General features: G+C 48.9%; 1 protein-coding gene across 7 annotated transcripts in view; it reads left to right on the top strand.

Annotated features, from left to right (window-relative positions):
- The window catches only part of Arnt2 (aryl hydrocarbon receptor nuclear translocator 2), a 162,929-nt gene that overhangs the window by 36,653 nt on the left and 108,699 nt on the right, over window positions 1-17,577 (top strand). For 5 of the 7 annotated variants that reach the window (XM_076546471.1, XM_076546468.1, XM_076546478.1 and 2 more), the window contains exon 2: window positions 12,328-12,442. In XM_076546471.1, the coding sequence (XP_076402586.1) occupies window positions 12,330-12,442 (113 nt within the window). In that variant the 5' untranslated portion in view covers window positions 12,328-12,329. Of the gene's footprint in view, window positions 1-2,016; window positions 2,115-12,327; window positions 12,443-15,752; window positions 16,393-17,577 lie in introns of those variants that run through there. The other 2 variants (XM_016008533.3, XM_076546490.1) reach the window with 2 other exon arrangements.

Below are 17,577 nucleotides of genomic sequence, written 5' to 3'. Positions count from 1 at the left end.
AATGTGCAAAGAGTGAGAGACTTCGGGTCACTGAGCCCCAAGTAGAATGTGTTCATCAAACCTCTCCCCTCAAGACTCAGGGATGTATGCAGAAGAGATGGTGGGAAAATTGTTAAGAGCCAGAGAAAAGGAAAATGCCAGAGGAAACAGCTTCTTCCAGGCACATCGGGACTGATGCACACAGGAGCTCACAGAGACTGTGACAGGACACACAAGTCCCACACAGGTTCAAACCAGTGTCCCACACTGAGAAGGAGAAATGGACACAAAGTCCCACCCCCAACCAAGAAGCCATTTGCAACTGATAACCTGTTAGGAAAGAAAAAAAAATCCATTTTCTCCACTGGAGTGTTACTAGATATAGCAACCACACTCTGTGGCAGGCCTATTGCCCAAGAGTAGCTAAGACATGATGGACTCTGTGTGTGTGTGTGTGTGTGTGTGTGTGTGTGTGTGTGTGTGTGTGTGTGTGTGTGTGTATTTGGTTTCATTTGGTATTTTTGTCTTATTGATTGTTTTGGTTTACATTTTTTTTTATTTTATTTTTGAAGAGAGAGAGAATGAACATTAAATGTGTGGGAAGGGAGGTGGAGAGGATCTGAGGAGTTGAGGGAGGAGAAAAACATGATCAGAATATATTGCATGAAACAAAATTTTTAAATAAAAAAAAAATAGAGTTTAGCACAGAGACACTGAGCCTTCAGCCAGAAGGAAGGTGAAAGAAGCGAGTTTATGGGCACGGACACCGATGGGAACCTGTGTCCTGACACCAGTATTTCAGAGCACTATGGGCCTGGGGAGACGGGATCCCCCAGGGCCGCCATTACTAGTTGGGGTGGGAGGGCCTCTCCCAGTCTTCATGGCTGTTTCTTGCCCCCAAAGCTAAGGCCCCCCAGCTAGGAGAGGCTCAGTGTCTAGTCTGAGATGATTGCTGCCAGAGAAAGCAGGGCTTGGCTCCATCCTCCTTGCCTCGCCCCAATCATAAATCCCTCCCATTTCTGCCACCTCCTGCCCTGTGGGATGGGTATGTCTTATGGAGGGTGATCCTGCCTGTGGGATGGGTATGTCTTATGGAGGGTCATCCCGCCTGTGGGATGGGTATGTCTTAGAGGGTGATCCTGCCTGTGGGATGGGTATGTCTTAGAGGGTGATCCTGCCTGTGGGATGGGTATGTCTTACGGAGGGTGATCCCGCCTGTGGGATGGGTCTGTCTTAGAGGGTGATCCTGCCTGTGGGATGGGTATGTCTTACGGAGGGTCATCCTGCCTGTGGGATGGGTCTGTCTTAGAGGGTGATCCTGCCTGTGGGATGGGTATGTCTTACAGAGGGTGATCCTGCCTGTGAGATGGGTATGTCTTACGGAGGGTGATCCCGCCTATGGGATGGGTCTGTCTTAGAGGGTGATCCTGCCTGTGGGATGGGTATGTCTTACAGAGGGTCATCCTGCCTGTGGGATGGGTATGTCTTACAGAGGGTCATCCTGCCTGTGGGATGGGTATGTCTTACAGAGGGTCATCCTGCCTGTGGGATGGATATGTCTTATAGAGGGTGATCCTGCCTGTGGGATGGGTATGTCTTACGGAGGGTCATACAGCTGGTTAAAGCCTGACAAAAAACCTGGATGCAGAGCCCTGTGCTCCCTGTTAACATTATTTTTCTGTGCATTGTGCTACAAACATCCCACCCTGAGGAGGGCCTGTAGGAATCGTGAGCTCTGCCTTCTATCCGGAGGAGGAAGGGACCCTCCCTTACCCACACTTCAAGAAAAATCCTTCACAGTCTCCCACTGAAATGTTTTGGTTACAAGCTAGATCTTTTCTTTATGTGTCGCAGCTGCACAAGAAATCCAAGTATCCAGTTTTTCAGAACCTAAGCAGTTAACGCTGGAAATTTTGCTGCAAATAAATTGATCAGTATGCAAGACAGTTGTCACGGCTGAATCATGGTCCACAGTTAAGGTAAACAGATCTGTGATGACATTTTCTGAGCAGAATACAAATGCCGTGCACTTGCTCCCAGAGGTTTCTGGCATTTTCTTCCTACACGGGCAGCATATTCTCCTAAGAAGGTGTTGTTCACAAGGAAGAGAAGTCTTTGTTCAACCCTCTGAGAAGGTAGGGCTGGAGCATTTGATGTGCTATCTGTGACGAGCGTCGCTCTGGGAAAGATGGGTGTGGAGGGAGCATTTCCTTTGCTTAGTGCCCTCCTTTCTCTTCTCCCATCCGTGGAGAGAACCTTTTTGGCTTTTTACTTATTTGAATGGTCATAAAAATATTCCATGTGTTTGTATTGTGAAAGTTTGCATGTGGTTAGTTTTCTCCATGTGAAGATCGAGGGCTGTTTTCTCCTCTGTGGATTTCCATGAAATAGAGAGGAGGAGAACAGAATGTCTTTTCGCATTCCCTCCTCTTCCTTCATCTTAATACTCTCAAGTTTCATGGTTTCCCAGGCTATTCCTGCCTGCTCTGTTTTATAGGAACCTGACACAGCATGGCTGGATCTGAAATGAGAACTAGCCTGTGGCTAGATGCTGCGCCATGGGCCATGGATGCTGTATGTGTTATGGTGAAGCATGCATCACTTAGTGTGGGCTGATGTTCTGATGTGTGCACAGCTTAGTTACAGCACTATCTAGGAGCTAGCAAGCAGGCAGTTACCCTCTCTGCAGTGGGGAACTCTGTTCCCTGGGGAGGGGGGATCCTTGCAGGTGTGGTTGAACGCTGTGGGGTGCTGATATTTCTGCTTCTGTATTGGCCATCAGTTACAATGAGGAACCCTGAGCACAGGTCATTACAAGAGAGTCACATTGGATATGGGGGATAACTGAATCTGTTGAGAGTGGCACTTGGGGGTCAAAGGCTTCCAGAAAGTTCCAGTGACTGAAAGTGAACCAGAAGGTGCACCCTTCCAAGGTGGCTGAGATGGGGTGTGCTTGGACACTGTGGAGCAATGGAAGGGCTGCATTCAGGAGAGAATGTCTGCTGTGCTTCTCCAGTCCGTGGATAGGCTATCCCAGCGGTAGCCTCCTTCCAGAAGTCTTCTGGAACCTTCCCTGGCATCCCCAGACCACAGGGCTTCCTCTCTCACTGCCAGCAGCAGTCAGTGTGAAATGTCCAGCCAGCTTCATGCTCAGTCTTGACTGGGCCTTTAAAAAAAACCTCTGCCTGCCTTTTGGCTTCCAGCACAGCTTGTGGCTCAAAATAGGCTTTGCAAATGGTGCTTCTGATCCAGACAGACGGCAACCTGAGCAAAGGAAGGGTGCCTGCTTAATCCAGTTCCTTAGCTGGAGTACGGAGGGAGAAACTGAACGCAGTGCCAGCTTCTTCAGGGCCCGTGTCCTCGGAGTTGACAGACACAAGAGGTTATCGGATGCAACTTGTTCTTTGCAACAGGTCCCAGCACAAGCTCCTGCGACAGAGTACATGTCAACTTCCAGCCACCCCAGCCGTGGTTTTCTTCCTTCTCTAGAATTTTCTGCCCATTCAGTGTAGGAGGATCAGGTGACCAAGGTTTTTTTGGGTTTTCCCTTTTTGAGCCTTGAGGCTGACACACCATTATTTTGAGACAGTGACATCATCTTTCCTCTTTGAGGCTCTGTCATCCCAGCCAGCCTGGTCCCTCACCTGGACTCCTGTGACCTTCATTCTCTCTCGGGAGGAATACAGGTAGAGTGGGACGACGGTGTCTACACTGGGGAGGAAGGGGCTGATTGGAAACAGGCCTCCTTGAGACTTGGCCCTGGAGCTGAATCTAAATGACCAGGGAGTTAACTGGGTGAAGAGAAGGATGAGAGCTTTTCTCACCCAAGGATGTAGTGTGTGCAATGGTCCTGGGGTGGGAGGGGATAGAGTAGAGTGTAAGGACGGACAGGGAAATGTGCCTGGAGCCAGAATGGTGGACAGCAGAGGTGTCAGTAGCCTGACCATGAAGGAACAAGTTGGTCATGGCAGGGACTCCACACAGCGTTAAGAATAAAGAGAAGAGGAGAACGAGAGTGCCGTGGCTAGCTTTATCCAATCTGGAGGAGTGGGCACTAATAAGAGAGCCAGGGCAGAGCAGGAGGCTGGGGTGTTACCAGCCAGGCCAGCAGCAGAAGATAGATAGACAGACTTGGAGCAGGGGCAGCAGGCTTGGGGATCCACAGAGGTGGTGTTGATGTAACATACCTGGAGGAGGTCACTGAGGAGAAACCTGGATAAAAGAGGCTGCCTGGGATGCCCTGGAGGCCTGGTGAAGAGCAGCCGCTGGAAGGACACATGCAGGATGGCCAAAAAGTGGGTGGCCAGGGATACGGCTCCTGAGAAGCAGGATGGATGCCTGAGTAAGGCTGGGTGGGGATCCGATCCCACAAAGAGGGTAGGAACAGGAGAGTCACGGTTGGCCATTACCAGCTGTGGCCACTGTATGTATAACTGCAGATCTCTGGTGGGGTCCTGAGACCACGTCTGAGTAGAGAAGGAGGGCCAGTGAGTGGGAAGAGCAGAGAGGCAGCCTCTTATAGGGGCTTGGCCACTGCTTTGAACTTTCCCTTGAACAATGGTAACGGCAGCATCTGTTTTAAGGTGGTTTGTGTTTGATGTGTGGTGGTGTTATCATGGAATGCATTTGAGTTTCTGTGCAACACCAGACTCCTTCTTTGCCGACTGTGGCAACCCCCCATCTGTATGTGTGAGGCTCATGTCCTTCTTGCTAAAGCCTGACCAGGCTCTGCTTGATCTGCCTATGGGGAATGGGAGTTGAGAGCAGGATGAAGGATGCACCCAAAATTTCTGGGTTCCCTCACCAGCATGCATCAGCCCTCTGAAGGAAGTATGGAGCTGTAGCAACCTGCCAAACCGGGGGCCGTGTCTCTAACCTGCCCATCACTGAGAGCAGGCACCATGTTACTGAGGGAAAAACTATGGCCATGCCAGGTCCAAGGCAAGGTGCATAGTGTTTGTGTGTGTGTGCGCGTGCGTGCGTGCGTGCGTGCGTGCGTGCGTGCGTGCATGTGTGTGTGTGTGTGTGTGTGTACATCTCTCCCATTAGTATCTTCCTTGATCTCACTAGTTCGTTGTGTGCACATTGCATCTCTATGGTTTGTATGGTGTGTCTCAGTGAGGTATGCATGTGTGCTTAGCCGGAAGGGAGGGAGGAAGAGTGGTGGTGGCAGGAAGTGGAGGCTCACTGCTTCACACAACTCCACTGGAGGAATACAGTGCCTGGTCTGCTGACCCTCCCCCAGATGTGGCCCGCTGCCAGCTGGCACAAAGGGCGAGCCTAGAGAGACTGCACCAGCTCTACTCAGGAAGAAGCCCATCTCAGGCAGCCCAGGCTGGGGCTGTCCCCATTTTCATGCTTTGGTGACAGCAGTCCCAGGTGAGCACTTTGGGAGGAACAAGGGTCCCAGAGTGTAGCCTTCCCTGCACATCTGTGAGACGGGACCAGAAAGACAAGAATCACAGTCGTGCAGGGAAGAATCTCATGGTAAGATGATTACGTTTGTTAGCACCCCTGTGCGTGTTTAACTGCATGAACATGCTTACTGTGTGCCTGGTGCCACATCTGAGTGTGTGTACGTGCCTTAATATCTCTGGTCCTCATAACTTCTGGACATGTGCGCTATTACCTCCCTCTTTACAGATAGGATATCAAGGTGCAGACAAGCGATTTGCTCAAAAGTTATGAAACACTCCCCTCCAGGTGTGTATGTAAGATACACACACACACACACACACACACACACACACACACACAGGGCTCTGTTGAAAGGTACTCTTTTCCTGGGGAGAAATAATTAGAGGGGACATTTCTTTTGGCAGACATCATCCATTCTTTTCTGTCCTCACGGCAACTCAGAGATGTAGGTATTTGTCTGACTTTATAGACGAGGCCTTTGAAGCTTGGTGAGTTAAGTCACTTCCCATAACCCCACAGCTCAATTGAATGGCCCCAAACCACGGCATTTCCTGTGTGCCACACAACTTCTACTGTGGTTGAGAGTCTCGGTGTCAGTTCATCTCTTGGGTAGCTGGGGTGGTGTCCGCAGGGCACCCCACTTCTGCCTGGGTACCTTGAGGATGACAGCCCTGTAGTGAGTGGCTCTGCCACTCTCCAGCTCGGTGGCCTGGCACCCGCCTCTCCCTGCTGAGTTCTCCAGTCTGCAACAAGGGATGCCTTTGTATCTACTTCATGGGTGGATGGAAGTCAAGTTCATGACAGGAAGGTGGCAGGGTTCCAGGAAGACAGTACCCAATATAAATCTTGAGCAAAATTCTGTCATTATTACCAAGCCGATCTGCTCATCATTGGACATGCCTGTTGGAGAGGGCCCCCTTCCTCGGCCTCTGTCCCCTGCATGCATTGCTCCAGTTCACTGGCTATATACAGTCTTTCCTGTGTGTTCCTCGTGAAAAAGTTTTAACATTTGCTCTTCTGTTTGTGACATTCAATTAACACATCATTAAACTAATATTAAAATAGCACATGGTGAGGTTGCTGGAACATCTCAGTTGGTAAAATACTTGCATTACAAGCATGATCGCCTGAGTTCAGATCCCCAGAACTACCATGTAAAAAGCAGGCATGGGGGGTGCACGTTTGTAGTGCCAGAACTTCAGCAACAGGGACAGGAGGATCCCTGAGTCTCACTGCCAGCAGCTTAGCAATGAGCTCCAGGTTCAGTGAGAGAATCTGTTTCAAAAATTCAGGTGACAAACCATTGAGGACCACACCCAACTAATGTAAAACTCTGGCTTCTGCACACATTTGCAAATATGTGCAAATGCATTTACGTACACACACACACACACACACACACACACACACACACACCACCCGGCACTGCATACCACATACCTCCTCAGTCCCCAGACTATCTTGTGGTGAAGCTTGGATACTTTAGCATCTCCATTCATGTATCTGTGTTGTCTTCCGGAAGGCCGTCTTCATGGACCCCAGTTGCAGAGTGTGGCAGTGGCTGCACTGTCCTCTTACTGGCTCTGAGGGGTGATTTCTTCCATACAGTGTAATCACACGGGTTCCTTTCCCCTTGTTTAAGTGTGAAATTCAGAAACCCTGGAGCAAATCAACACTGCCCCATAGGGTGACTCTGCTTGTTAATGTCTTGGCATCTTGGCTGTATTTGGTACCAGGCCATGGCTCAGACCTGGCCAGGAACATTTATTTCTGTAGGATCTTCCAGAAGAATCCTGCAATTTTTGCCTGTTTATGCATCAGTTAAAGGGAACAGCTACCAGGTTTGAGAAGCAGGCATTTACCTTTCCATGGGAGGTCCAGCAGACCACATGGGTGTACACAGACAGAGGAGAGAGACCTGCAGATCACACGTGTGTACACAGACAGAGGAGAGAGACCAGCAGATCACATGTGTGTACACAGACAGAGGAAAGAGACCTGCAGATCACACAGGTGTACACAGACAGAGGAGAGAGAGACCTGCAGATCACACAGGTGTACACAGACAGAGGAGAGAGACCAGCAGATCACATGTGTGTACACAGACAGACGAGAGAGACCAGCAGACCACATGTGTGTACACAGACAGAGGAGAGAGACCTGCAGATCACACGTGTGTACACAGACAGAGGAGAGAGACCATCAGATCACATGTGTGTACACAGACAGAGGAGAGAGACCAGCAGATCACATGTGTGTACACAGACAGAGGAGAGAGACCAGCAGATCACATGTGTGTACACAGACAGACGAGAGAGACCAGCAGATCACATGTGTGTACACAGACAGAGGAGAGAGACCTGCAGATCACACGTGTGTACACAGACAGAGGAGAGAGACCAGCAGATCACACAGGTGTACACAGACAGAGGAGAGAGACCTGCAGATCATATGTGTGTACACAGACAGAGGAGAGAGACCAGCAGATCACATGTGTGTACACAGACAGAGGAGAGAGACCTGCAGATCACATGGGTGTACACAGACAGAGGAGAGAGACCAGCAGATCACATGGGTGTACACAGAGGAGAGAGACCAGCAGACCACATGGGTGTACACAGACAGACGAGAGAGACCTGCAGACCACATGTGTGTACACAGACAGAGGAGAGAGACCTGCAGATCACACAAGTGTACACAGACAGAGGAGAGAGACCTGCAGATCACATGTGTGTACACAGACAGAGGAGAGAGACCTGCAGATCACATGTGTGTACACAGACAGAGGAGAGAGACCAGCAGATCACATGTGTGTACACAGACAGAGGAGAGAGACCAGCAGATCACACAGGTGTACACAGACAGAGGAGAGAGACCTGCAGATCATATGTGTGTACACAGACAGAGGAGAGAGACCAGCAGATCACACGTGTGTACACAGACAGAGGAGAGAGACCATCAGATCACATGTGTGTACACAGACAGAGGAGAGAGACCAGCAGATCACACAAGTGTACACAGGCAGAGGAGAGAGACCTGCAGATCACATGTGTGTACACAGACAGAGGAGAGAGACCAGCAGATCACATGTGTGTACACAGACAGAGGAGAGAGACCTGCAGATCACATGTGTGTACACAGACAGACGAGAGACCTGCAGATCACATGTGTGTACACAGACAGAGGAGAGAGACCTGCAGATCACATGGGTGTACACAGACAGAGGAGAGAGACCAGCAGATCACATGGGTGTACACAGACAGACGAGAGAGACCTGCAGACCACATGTGTGTACACAGACAGAGGAGAGAGACCTGCAGATCACACAAGTGTACACAGACAGAGGAGAGAGACCTGCAGATCACATGTGTGTACACAGACAGAGGAGAGAGACCTGCAGATCACATGTGTGTACACAGACAGAGGAGAGAGACCAGCAGATCACATGTGTGTACACAGACAGAGGAGAGAGACCAGCAGATCACACAGGTGTACACAGACAGAGGAGAGAGACCTGCTTTCTGTTTTCTTGGAATCTGTTGCAGATATTTCCTAAAACATCAACATTGGAAACATTTAACCTTTAACATGAATGAAAGCCTCATTCATGGAGGATTGCATCTTCCATTTGGTTTATTTGATATCTAGAAGTGTACTTTGGTTACTAACATGGCATTGGATTAAAATGGACTATCTATTCCTTAACTAAATTGTGAAAAGTGGACACAGGAACAGATTTCCTCTCATCACAAAGAATGCCTGTCTCAAACCAGTACCTCATCCCAGTTAAACCCCAGCACCCAGCTGAGCTGTCTCAAACCAGTACCTCATCCCAGTTAAATCCCAGCCCCCGGCTGAGCTGTTTACTAGCACTGCGTTCATGACTTTAGTTATGTTATTTGAATGCTTATTTTCTCAGACATTGTGTTAGGCTCGTGGCATCCATTATTCTTAATTTTAAAAAATGACTTCACAAGATAGGTATTTGAGCATTTCATAGACGTTACTATGACCAATAGTGACCCAGTCATTCTGTTAATTGGCACCTGCTCGAGCAACTATTTGGAAATGTTTGACTGCAAACTTGGATTTTCCTCTTAGCCCTTTGTAGGTCATTGTTAGTGAAATGCATTCCTAGGGAGGAACTGGAGAACACACACACACACACACACACACACACACACAGAGAGAGAGAGAGAGAGAGAGAGAGAGAGAGAGAGAGAGAGAGAGAGACAGAGACAGAGAGAGACAGAGAGAGAGACAGAGAGAGAGAGAGAGAGAGAGAGAGATCCTGAGGTGATGCACTAGTCAACAGGACACTTTCTCAAAGCCATCTCAAGATAGGAATGGATCTTCAAAATTACCTCCCCCACTTTGTCTTGCCAGCCAGGGTTTGGGGAGCTTTTACTTTCTGCAAGTTGGATCCCAATTGGAAATTTTGTTTTCCTAAAACAAACTTCAGTGGCTATCATCTTTGCTATACCAGGCACTGCCTTTCGGTTGCCACATCCCTCCTCTCTGCGCTGGGAGTGACTGGCCCGGAGGAGCAACGGACATTTGGAGATTTGCAGATGATGGTCAAGATCAATTCCACTCTGATGTTTCCTTCACTCACAGGCACCAAAGGTGTTGGCTTTCACATGCTGAAACTAACGTTGCATGGCGCACTGGTATAGTGGGCAATAAATGTGTTTCCGGAGTCCTAGACATTTATTATCAACTGGATTAATCAAAGCTGAAGTAACTTCTTCACATAGGATTTCTCAGTATGTGTGTAATGGGCATTGGCATTTTTAATAAAGGAGATCGATGCTCAGCTTTTCTAACCATGTTTCCTCTGGAGCCTTTTATCCTGGAGACTCGGAAGGGATGACTACTCTGGAGAACTGGCTTTAGAATGTTGTGACCTGTGGGTTCACCTTGCCTGCTAGACAGCCCTGACCCCCAGCTTGAGACTCAATAGAAGCTGGGGGTATCAGCTGCTATTTCAGAAAAGACATTTAATACTCTATCAGAAGCAGCTTATGATGAGCTTGTCAGGGCATTGCTGTGCCTGCTACCTCACAGTCTCAAACCCAGGAACTGCCCAAGGGAAGGATTTTTCTTGTATACTTCCTAGTGTATGCACTCAAGACCACCACAGTCCTCAAAATTTTGTAAACACAGTGGAGGGGCTGATAAGATTGTTATCAGTATTATCAGATTTCGAAAGTTTTGAGTAGAAAGGCTCAAATATGTTTTTTAGCCTATGAGACAACTCTAGTTTCCCTAGAGAAAAAACAGTGATAACACCAGGCAGAGGGCAGCCTCAGTGGCCATTCCTTCTGCCCTGAGAGGAGCCTGATGCACACTTTATCCCCTACTGTTCTGCTGGAGTATATCTTATAGACCACTGTGTCCCTTCTGCCCCAAAAAGGACTGAGCTCAGAGCGACCTCAGCAGAAGGCATTCCAAAGACCAGTGAGCCTTGCCAGTGAAGCTGCTCCTGGGGTTTATCTTGACAGGGACTTAATCAGGACGGTGCCAACAGCCCAGAAAGTGTGAAGAAGAAACTCTGTGATGGGGTGATTGATTTGAAATCAAGGATGTCTAACTTGGTGTTAAAGAGATTCCAGAGATGTCTGGCATATTAGAAACAATATGTTAACCATGGTGAATAGAAAAAAAAAATAACTCCCTTCTGTTGCCCAACATTCTCTTTCTTTACATTGGTATTTGTTCCTGGAAAACCTTGGCTAGGAGTACCCAGATGCCTCAGTGTGAGGCTGTTGCACGAATTCTAATCGGTCTCATAATAACAACCTGGAGCCAGATATCAGGGCAAAAACTGAAAGATCAGAGAAGCAGAGCAAGCCACAGCTACCACCTCTTACCTCACCAACTCCTCAACCTGAAAGAGAAAGAGTTCCTGTCTCCTCCCACCTTATATTCCTTTCTCTGCCCAGCCATATCACTTCCTGTCTCAACCTTCCTAAGTGCTGGGATTAAAGGGGTGTGATCCCAAGTGCTGGAATTAAAGGTGTGTGCCACCAGTGCTCTCTTTTAGACTAGATTAATCTTGTGTAGCCCAGTGTGGCCTTGAACTCACAGAGATCCAGATGGATCTCTGCCTTTACCTCCCAAGTGCTAGGATTAAAGGTGTGGGCCACCACTGCCTGACCTCTATGGCTAACTCTGTGGCTAGCTCTGTCCTCTGATCTTCAGGCAAGCTTTATTTCCTAGATTACAAACAATATATCACCACCTGAGGCAACCTCATGATGAAGCCTAATGGGGGACTCTCAATGCCCCTGAATCCATGGGTTCTGACAGTCAGGGTTTCTGAGTCCACACTGAGGATGGAGAACTAGGCTCTGTGTAGAAGCAAAGGTGGAGGTCAGTGGGTACTGCTACAGGCAGACTGTTTCTTAGATTTAGCCTTGTCCCAAGCACTGTGGTTGGTGCCAGCTTTAGCATGCTCTCTGTCTCTCTCTCTCTCTCTGTCTCTCTCTCTTTCTGTCTCTCTCTGTCTCTCTGTCTCTGTCTCTCTCTGTCTCTCTGTCTCTGTCTCTCTCTGCCTCTGTCTCTCTGTCTGTCTCTGTCTGTCTCTCTCACTCTCTCTCTGGCTTTCCCTTCCACCTAGATAGCCCACCAGCCTCCAGGTGACTGGGAAACATGAGTCCCTTAGCTGCTGCAAAGCTGCTCTCATGCTTCTTAACCACTGACTTGAGCACTCAGTTGGGAATCCTGCCCAGAGGTGAAAAGCAGAGGTCAGGGAGCTTTTCAGAGGACCGGCCCAGTCAAGTGACTGGCAGTGAACCAAGTGGCCACAGCACCAGGTCCTCGGGGCTCCCTCCCAGGTGGGCTTTCTTGGGGCACTGTGACAGCTTTCTTGCTTGTCATTGGGTTTTTCTGTCATTAACAAAACTTCTTGTCTCTGTTGACTTGCAGAAATGGCTTCCGACATACCTGGATCTGTGAGCTTGCCTGTTGCCCCCATGGCGGCCACTGGGCAGGTGAGGATGGCAGGGGCCATGCCTGCCCGAGGAGGAAAGCGGCGATCCGGGTAAGCAGACCCAGCATTTCCAGGAACCGGCCTTAGTCAAAGTTGAGCAATGCTCTTGACCTGTTAGAAAAGTATTGTTTTTTTCCCCCTCCTGGAGAGTGAAAGCTCAGCAGTTTGCATCCTGTTTAGATTTTGCAAGAGTCCTAAACATGCACATGATTTGCTTCTAAGTTTTCTGGGTCCTGGCACCCAGCTGGGGATTTCTGTTTGCTTGTCCTTGTAGGGAGAGTGCGCTGTAGGGGCCTGCTGGGCTTTGCTTATGCTAGCTCTCTGAAGGGAGGCGTTCACTCTCAACTGCCTGAACATTCCGGCCTCCTTTGGCAGATGCAGCCCCAGGAACTGTAAGCGATCTGACTGGGGCCCTCCAACCTTCCCTCCAATGCTCATCTGTCCTAGGAATGTGCAGGAATTCCTTTGGCCAGGATCCAGCGCCCGAGCGCCAGCCAGATATGTTGACTATTGCTCAGACAATGAAGAGAATAAGTATTAAGCTCTGTTGACTCTACTGGTTCTGATAGGTTACAGACCACTTTTGAGCAGATGAAACCCAAATGGGCACCTATTTGTTTTGAAAGATGTTAGCATCTATACCCGGAACCCAAGTCAATCCAACCAAAGGAAAAGCATAGCTGGTATTTCCTAGCCCAGTGTATTCCTCAACCCTGTTCCCCATTGATCCCTTCTTTTTCAGTTGAGTAATTAATAAATAAGCTGTCTCATGATGTTGCTCGTTTTCTGATCGCACACTGCCCGTGATTAGAGCTATCCAGTGAGAACAGAACACACCTTCCATAGCCCAAGACTGCGGGCTGGACCCATGTTGGAATGGTCCAGCGTTTTAATCCCAAGAGCCTCTTCCAAGCCCTGTGATGTTTAAAGAGGCACAGTTAAAGGGGACACTGAGGCAGTCAGTGTTCTGTTTGCTGCTGCTGGGTCTCCTCAGTGGGCGCCACAAATAACTACCTGATAAAGGGTATGGCTTGCCTCTGGGGCTTTGTGTACAACCGCCTGTTATCTGAGCCATGGTTCCTGCTAACTGTAGACAGAGTTCAGTGGTATAACTTCATAAAAGAATGTGTAGGGGCTGGAGAGATGACTCAGAGGTTAAGAACACTGGTTGCTCTTCCAGACGTCCTGAGTTCAATTCCCAGTAACCACATGGTGGCTCACAACCATCTATAATGAGATCTGGTGCCCTCTTCTGGTGTACAGACATACATACAAACAGAACACCGTGTACATAATAAATAAATAAATCTTTAAAAAAAAAAAAAAAGAATGTGTAGAGTTTTAAAATATCTGCTTTCCAATTAAAAAAATCCAGATTATTTCAAATGCCACTATTTTAACTCACATTCTTTAGTGAGGAACCCCATTGTTCCTCCTTGTCTTTTTCCAAAGAGACCAGACTAGGCTCCAATGAGCCCCCTAGGTTAGTCTAAGGGCTTTCTCCCACCCCATGCTGAAGACCCATGAGCTCTCCCTGTGCTGGGGGTGTCCGTGAGCCTCTCTCTCCTCGTGGTTCAGGCTGGTGTGCACCCCGGCAGCTTTCCACCTTGGCCTATAGAGTCCTAACGCAATCCTGGAGTCATTGCACTTAAGACAGTTTCATGTAGGACTTAATACCATGGCTGGAATTCCCCACAGCTGTCCTCCAGGCTGTATCATTGCACACACTCTTTTAGTTCCTTCTCTCCTGCTTTGACACACCATGACCAAGGCAACTTACGGAAGGAGGAGGGGTTTATTTGAGGGATAAGAGTCCATCCCCACCACAGTGGGAAAGTCCAGCAGCAGGCAGGCATTGCAGCTAGAGCAGCTGAGAGCTCACACCTGAAACCACAGACAAGAAGCAGAGAGTAGACTGGGAATGGCATGTGGCCTTTGAAACTCAGTGACACATGGCCATACCTCCTAAGCCTCTCCCAAAAGGCTCACCAACTGGGGGCCAAGTATTGAAATATGTGAGACTCTGGGAGACATTGACATCTCATTCAAACCAATACAAACACACACACACACACACACACACACACACACACACACACACAGTGCTATGGTACCAGAAGCTAGTGTGGGCCCTGGGTAGGCTACTCTTAGGCTTGGGTTCCATTCCACATACAACTGAGAAAGCAACCTATGAAGACAGGAGGCAGACATGAAGATAGGTGAGCAGTGGCCTCCGACATCCTGCCATAAGATGAGGCTGGGGTTCTCTGGGAGCAGACCAGTGAATTGGATCTTTGCCTGGAAGCCTGTTCCCCTTGCCATCTTTCTTGGAGTCTGTATGCTGCCTGCTCCTTCCTCCTGTCAAATGGTGGGAATAAGACCCCATGACTTAGAGACTCATGCTGGGTCTAAGAAGGGGAACCTCCATTTTTAAAGACCTGTTTCCATAGTAATTCTTGCATCTGGCACTGTTTACATCTCTTTCCCTAATACTGGTCCCTTCCATTGTGAGACACTGATGGAGGCTATGTGTGTCAAAAGGCAGATAGCTCCATCGGGGCCTTGAACTGTGGCTGGGAGCTCCATCATCAGGGCCTTGAGCTGTGGCTGGCAGCTCCATCATCAGGCCTTGAGCTGTGACTGGCAGCTCCATCATCAGGGCCTTGAGCTGTGGCTGGCAGCTCCATCATCAGGGCCTTGAGCTGTGGCTGGCAGCTCCATCATCAGGGCCTTGAGCTGTGGCTGGCAGCTCCATCATCAGGGCCTTGAGCTGTGACTGGCATTGACTGTTGTTGGCTGTCACTGTCACTGGCATGGTGTCTCCAACTGCTCCTTCTGTTAAGATTATGGGACACCCTTGAAGAGATGGAAATGGAAGAGAATGGGGTATCAGGAGAGAAGAAAACAGCATTAGTGTGCCCTACCCCATTCCCTTCCAAAGTCTTGGCTCTCTCACTGATGGTCATTCTCATGGAGTATCAAGTGCCCAGGACAGCCATCCATTCCTCTCTAGTGATTCCTAGCCCCATAGAGCTGGTCCCTTGAGGACTTCGGACCCTCCTGGATGTGTGCCTGGCCTAGTGCCGTGAGTCCTTATTGGCTGGGCTGTCTTCCCACTTCACTGACAGGCTGAGCAGTGGGTCTCAGCAGGGCACTGCTTTCTGTCTGGCAGCTGGGACACAAAGGTGAAGGTTCAGAAGTTTCAGATTCTTTCCAAAGTAGCTCCACATGTGTGGGAGAAATGAGCTGAAGCAAGTCACCTGACGTACATTCTTGTTGTGACCTCCCTGAGCTCAGCAAGGGGTGGGGGAGGCTCCCTCGGGGCAAACTCTTTCAACCCTCGTGAGGAAGTGGCAGTGATGAGTGAAGTGAAGAACTGAGCCTGCTCTGAAGCTAGCCATTGGAATAGAGGGTGGAGGCCCCAGACAGGGATGGATGGAAATGGATCAGCTGCTGCCGTGCATCCCAGGGCTGGGCTTCTAACATGCCATTAGTGAGGGAGGAGGCTCCAGAGTTCAAGACCAGCCTGGGCTACACAGTGAGGCCCCGGTTAAAAACTAAAGAAGAAAAGAGAAAAAGGGTGGAGAGAGAGAGAAAGAGAGAGAGAGACAAAGACAGAGACAGAGAGAGACAGAGGGAGAGAGAGAAAGAGACAGAGAGAGACAGAGAGACAGAGGGAGACAGAGAGAGACAGAGAGAGACAGAAGAGAGAGAGAGGGGAGATATTTGTATTTCTAAGTGGATGTTCCTCAGGTTTAAATGTGTAGTTCGGCTGTAATATCAACCAACAGATCCAGGCTCTGAAGGGAGAACATTTTCAGACACATTGTCACTTTGCTTTGTTCTGGAGGCCCATGGCTGGACCCGGGGTTGCTCCTATGTAGCCACTGTTTGGTCAGCCCTGCTGGAACGACCTTTCTCTTTGTTTGCTGCAGCGAAAGCAACTGCCGTATGAAAACTCATATTTGATGCTGCACTGTTATCCTTCAGAAGCACTGCTGGTGAGATTCTCATGGCTTCCTTTCCACTCAAGTTATGCTCAGAAATGCCTCTCCAAGCTTCTCGTTCTGACTCACTGGCAGGAAAGTGGGGTCAAGTGTGTTTGCAGATCACCCATTCACGGTGCTGCATCTTTTAGAGTGAATGTAATAAGGCTTACAGTCGTATTTTGATTTCTCTTATTACCCAGATGTTTCAGTATAATAGAGAAACATAAAAGACGTAAAATAAAGGATGATTTACTCACACTTGTTATAGCAGAAGAAAAAGGCGCAGCTTATTGTAGTCATATTTAAAGTTGGACATGGTGGCAGAGACCCGAAGGTGCACCTGGGGCAGGTGTTGTTTTGAGGTCTTTTGTTTAGTCAGGGGCAGCAGTGTGTGTGTGTGTGTGTGTGTGTGTGTGTGTGTGTGTGTGTGTGTGTGTGTGTGTGTGATGCTGAGGGGCTAGTGAGACTGTTTGTGTGGAGTGAATGATCCTGAAGATCTCAACAATCACGTGGGGGTCCTGATTTATCTCCTAGGATGGACCCACTTTATACTTTTCCAAATGGTTGCTGCCAAGTGTGAGTCCATGCATGCACAAGTGGCAGGTGCAGTTTCTCTCTATGCTGTGTGTGTGTGATTGCATACACACTCATGGGTGGTGGGTGCAGTTTCTCTCTATGCTGTGTGTGTGTGATTGCATACACACTCATGGTTGGTGGGTGTAGTTCCTCTCCACGCTGCATGAGATTGCACATGTGTGCATAGATGGGAGCCATCATTTCTTGGTCTTTAATTTTTTATATACAAATCATGGCTCCGAGTTCCCAATGGACTCCAGTAAACTCGGGGTCCAGACAAGGCCATCTTTTCTTCTACCTTCTGTTGGCCTGATCGGCAGCTCATCTGTCCAAGCTGTGACCCTTTACTACAGAACTCACTTCCTGTGTATCTGCTCCAGAGGGGAATGGGTAAAGAAAACCGTTAAAATAAGGGTAACCGACCATCCTGATTTGCTTGAGACTGTTTTAGCACTGTAGTCATGGATCCCAAGAATGCCCTGTCCTTGGTTACCCCAAACATCTTTGATCTTTAGGCTCCGAGTGAGGCTGACTAGTCAACTGTGTTTTGTAGGAGTTTGATGATCACAATCCTATCAGAGGCCCTTGAGATGGCTCAGTGGAACAGGCAGTTGCTTCCAA

Source organism: Peromyscus maniculatus, chromosome 1 (genome assembly GCF_049852395.1).
Source record: "Peromyscus maniculatus bairdii isolate BWxNUB_F1_BW_parent chromosome 1, HU_Pman_BW_mat_3.1, whole genome shotgun sequence".
NCBI lineage: Eukaryota > Metazoa > Chordata > Mammalia > Rodentia > Cricetidae > Peromyscus > Peromyscus maniculatus.
Note: the sequence above shows the minus strand (reverse complement) of the source record. Positions and strands in the feature narration are given on the sequence as shown.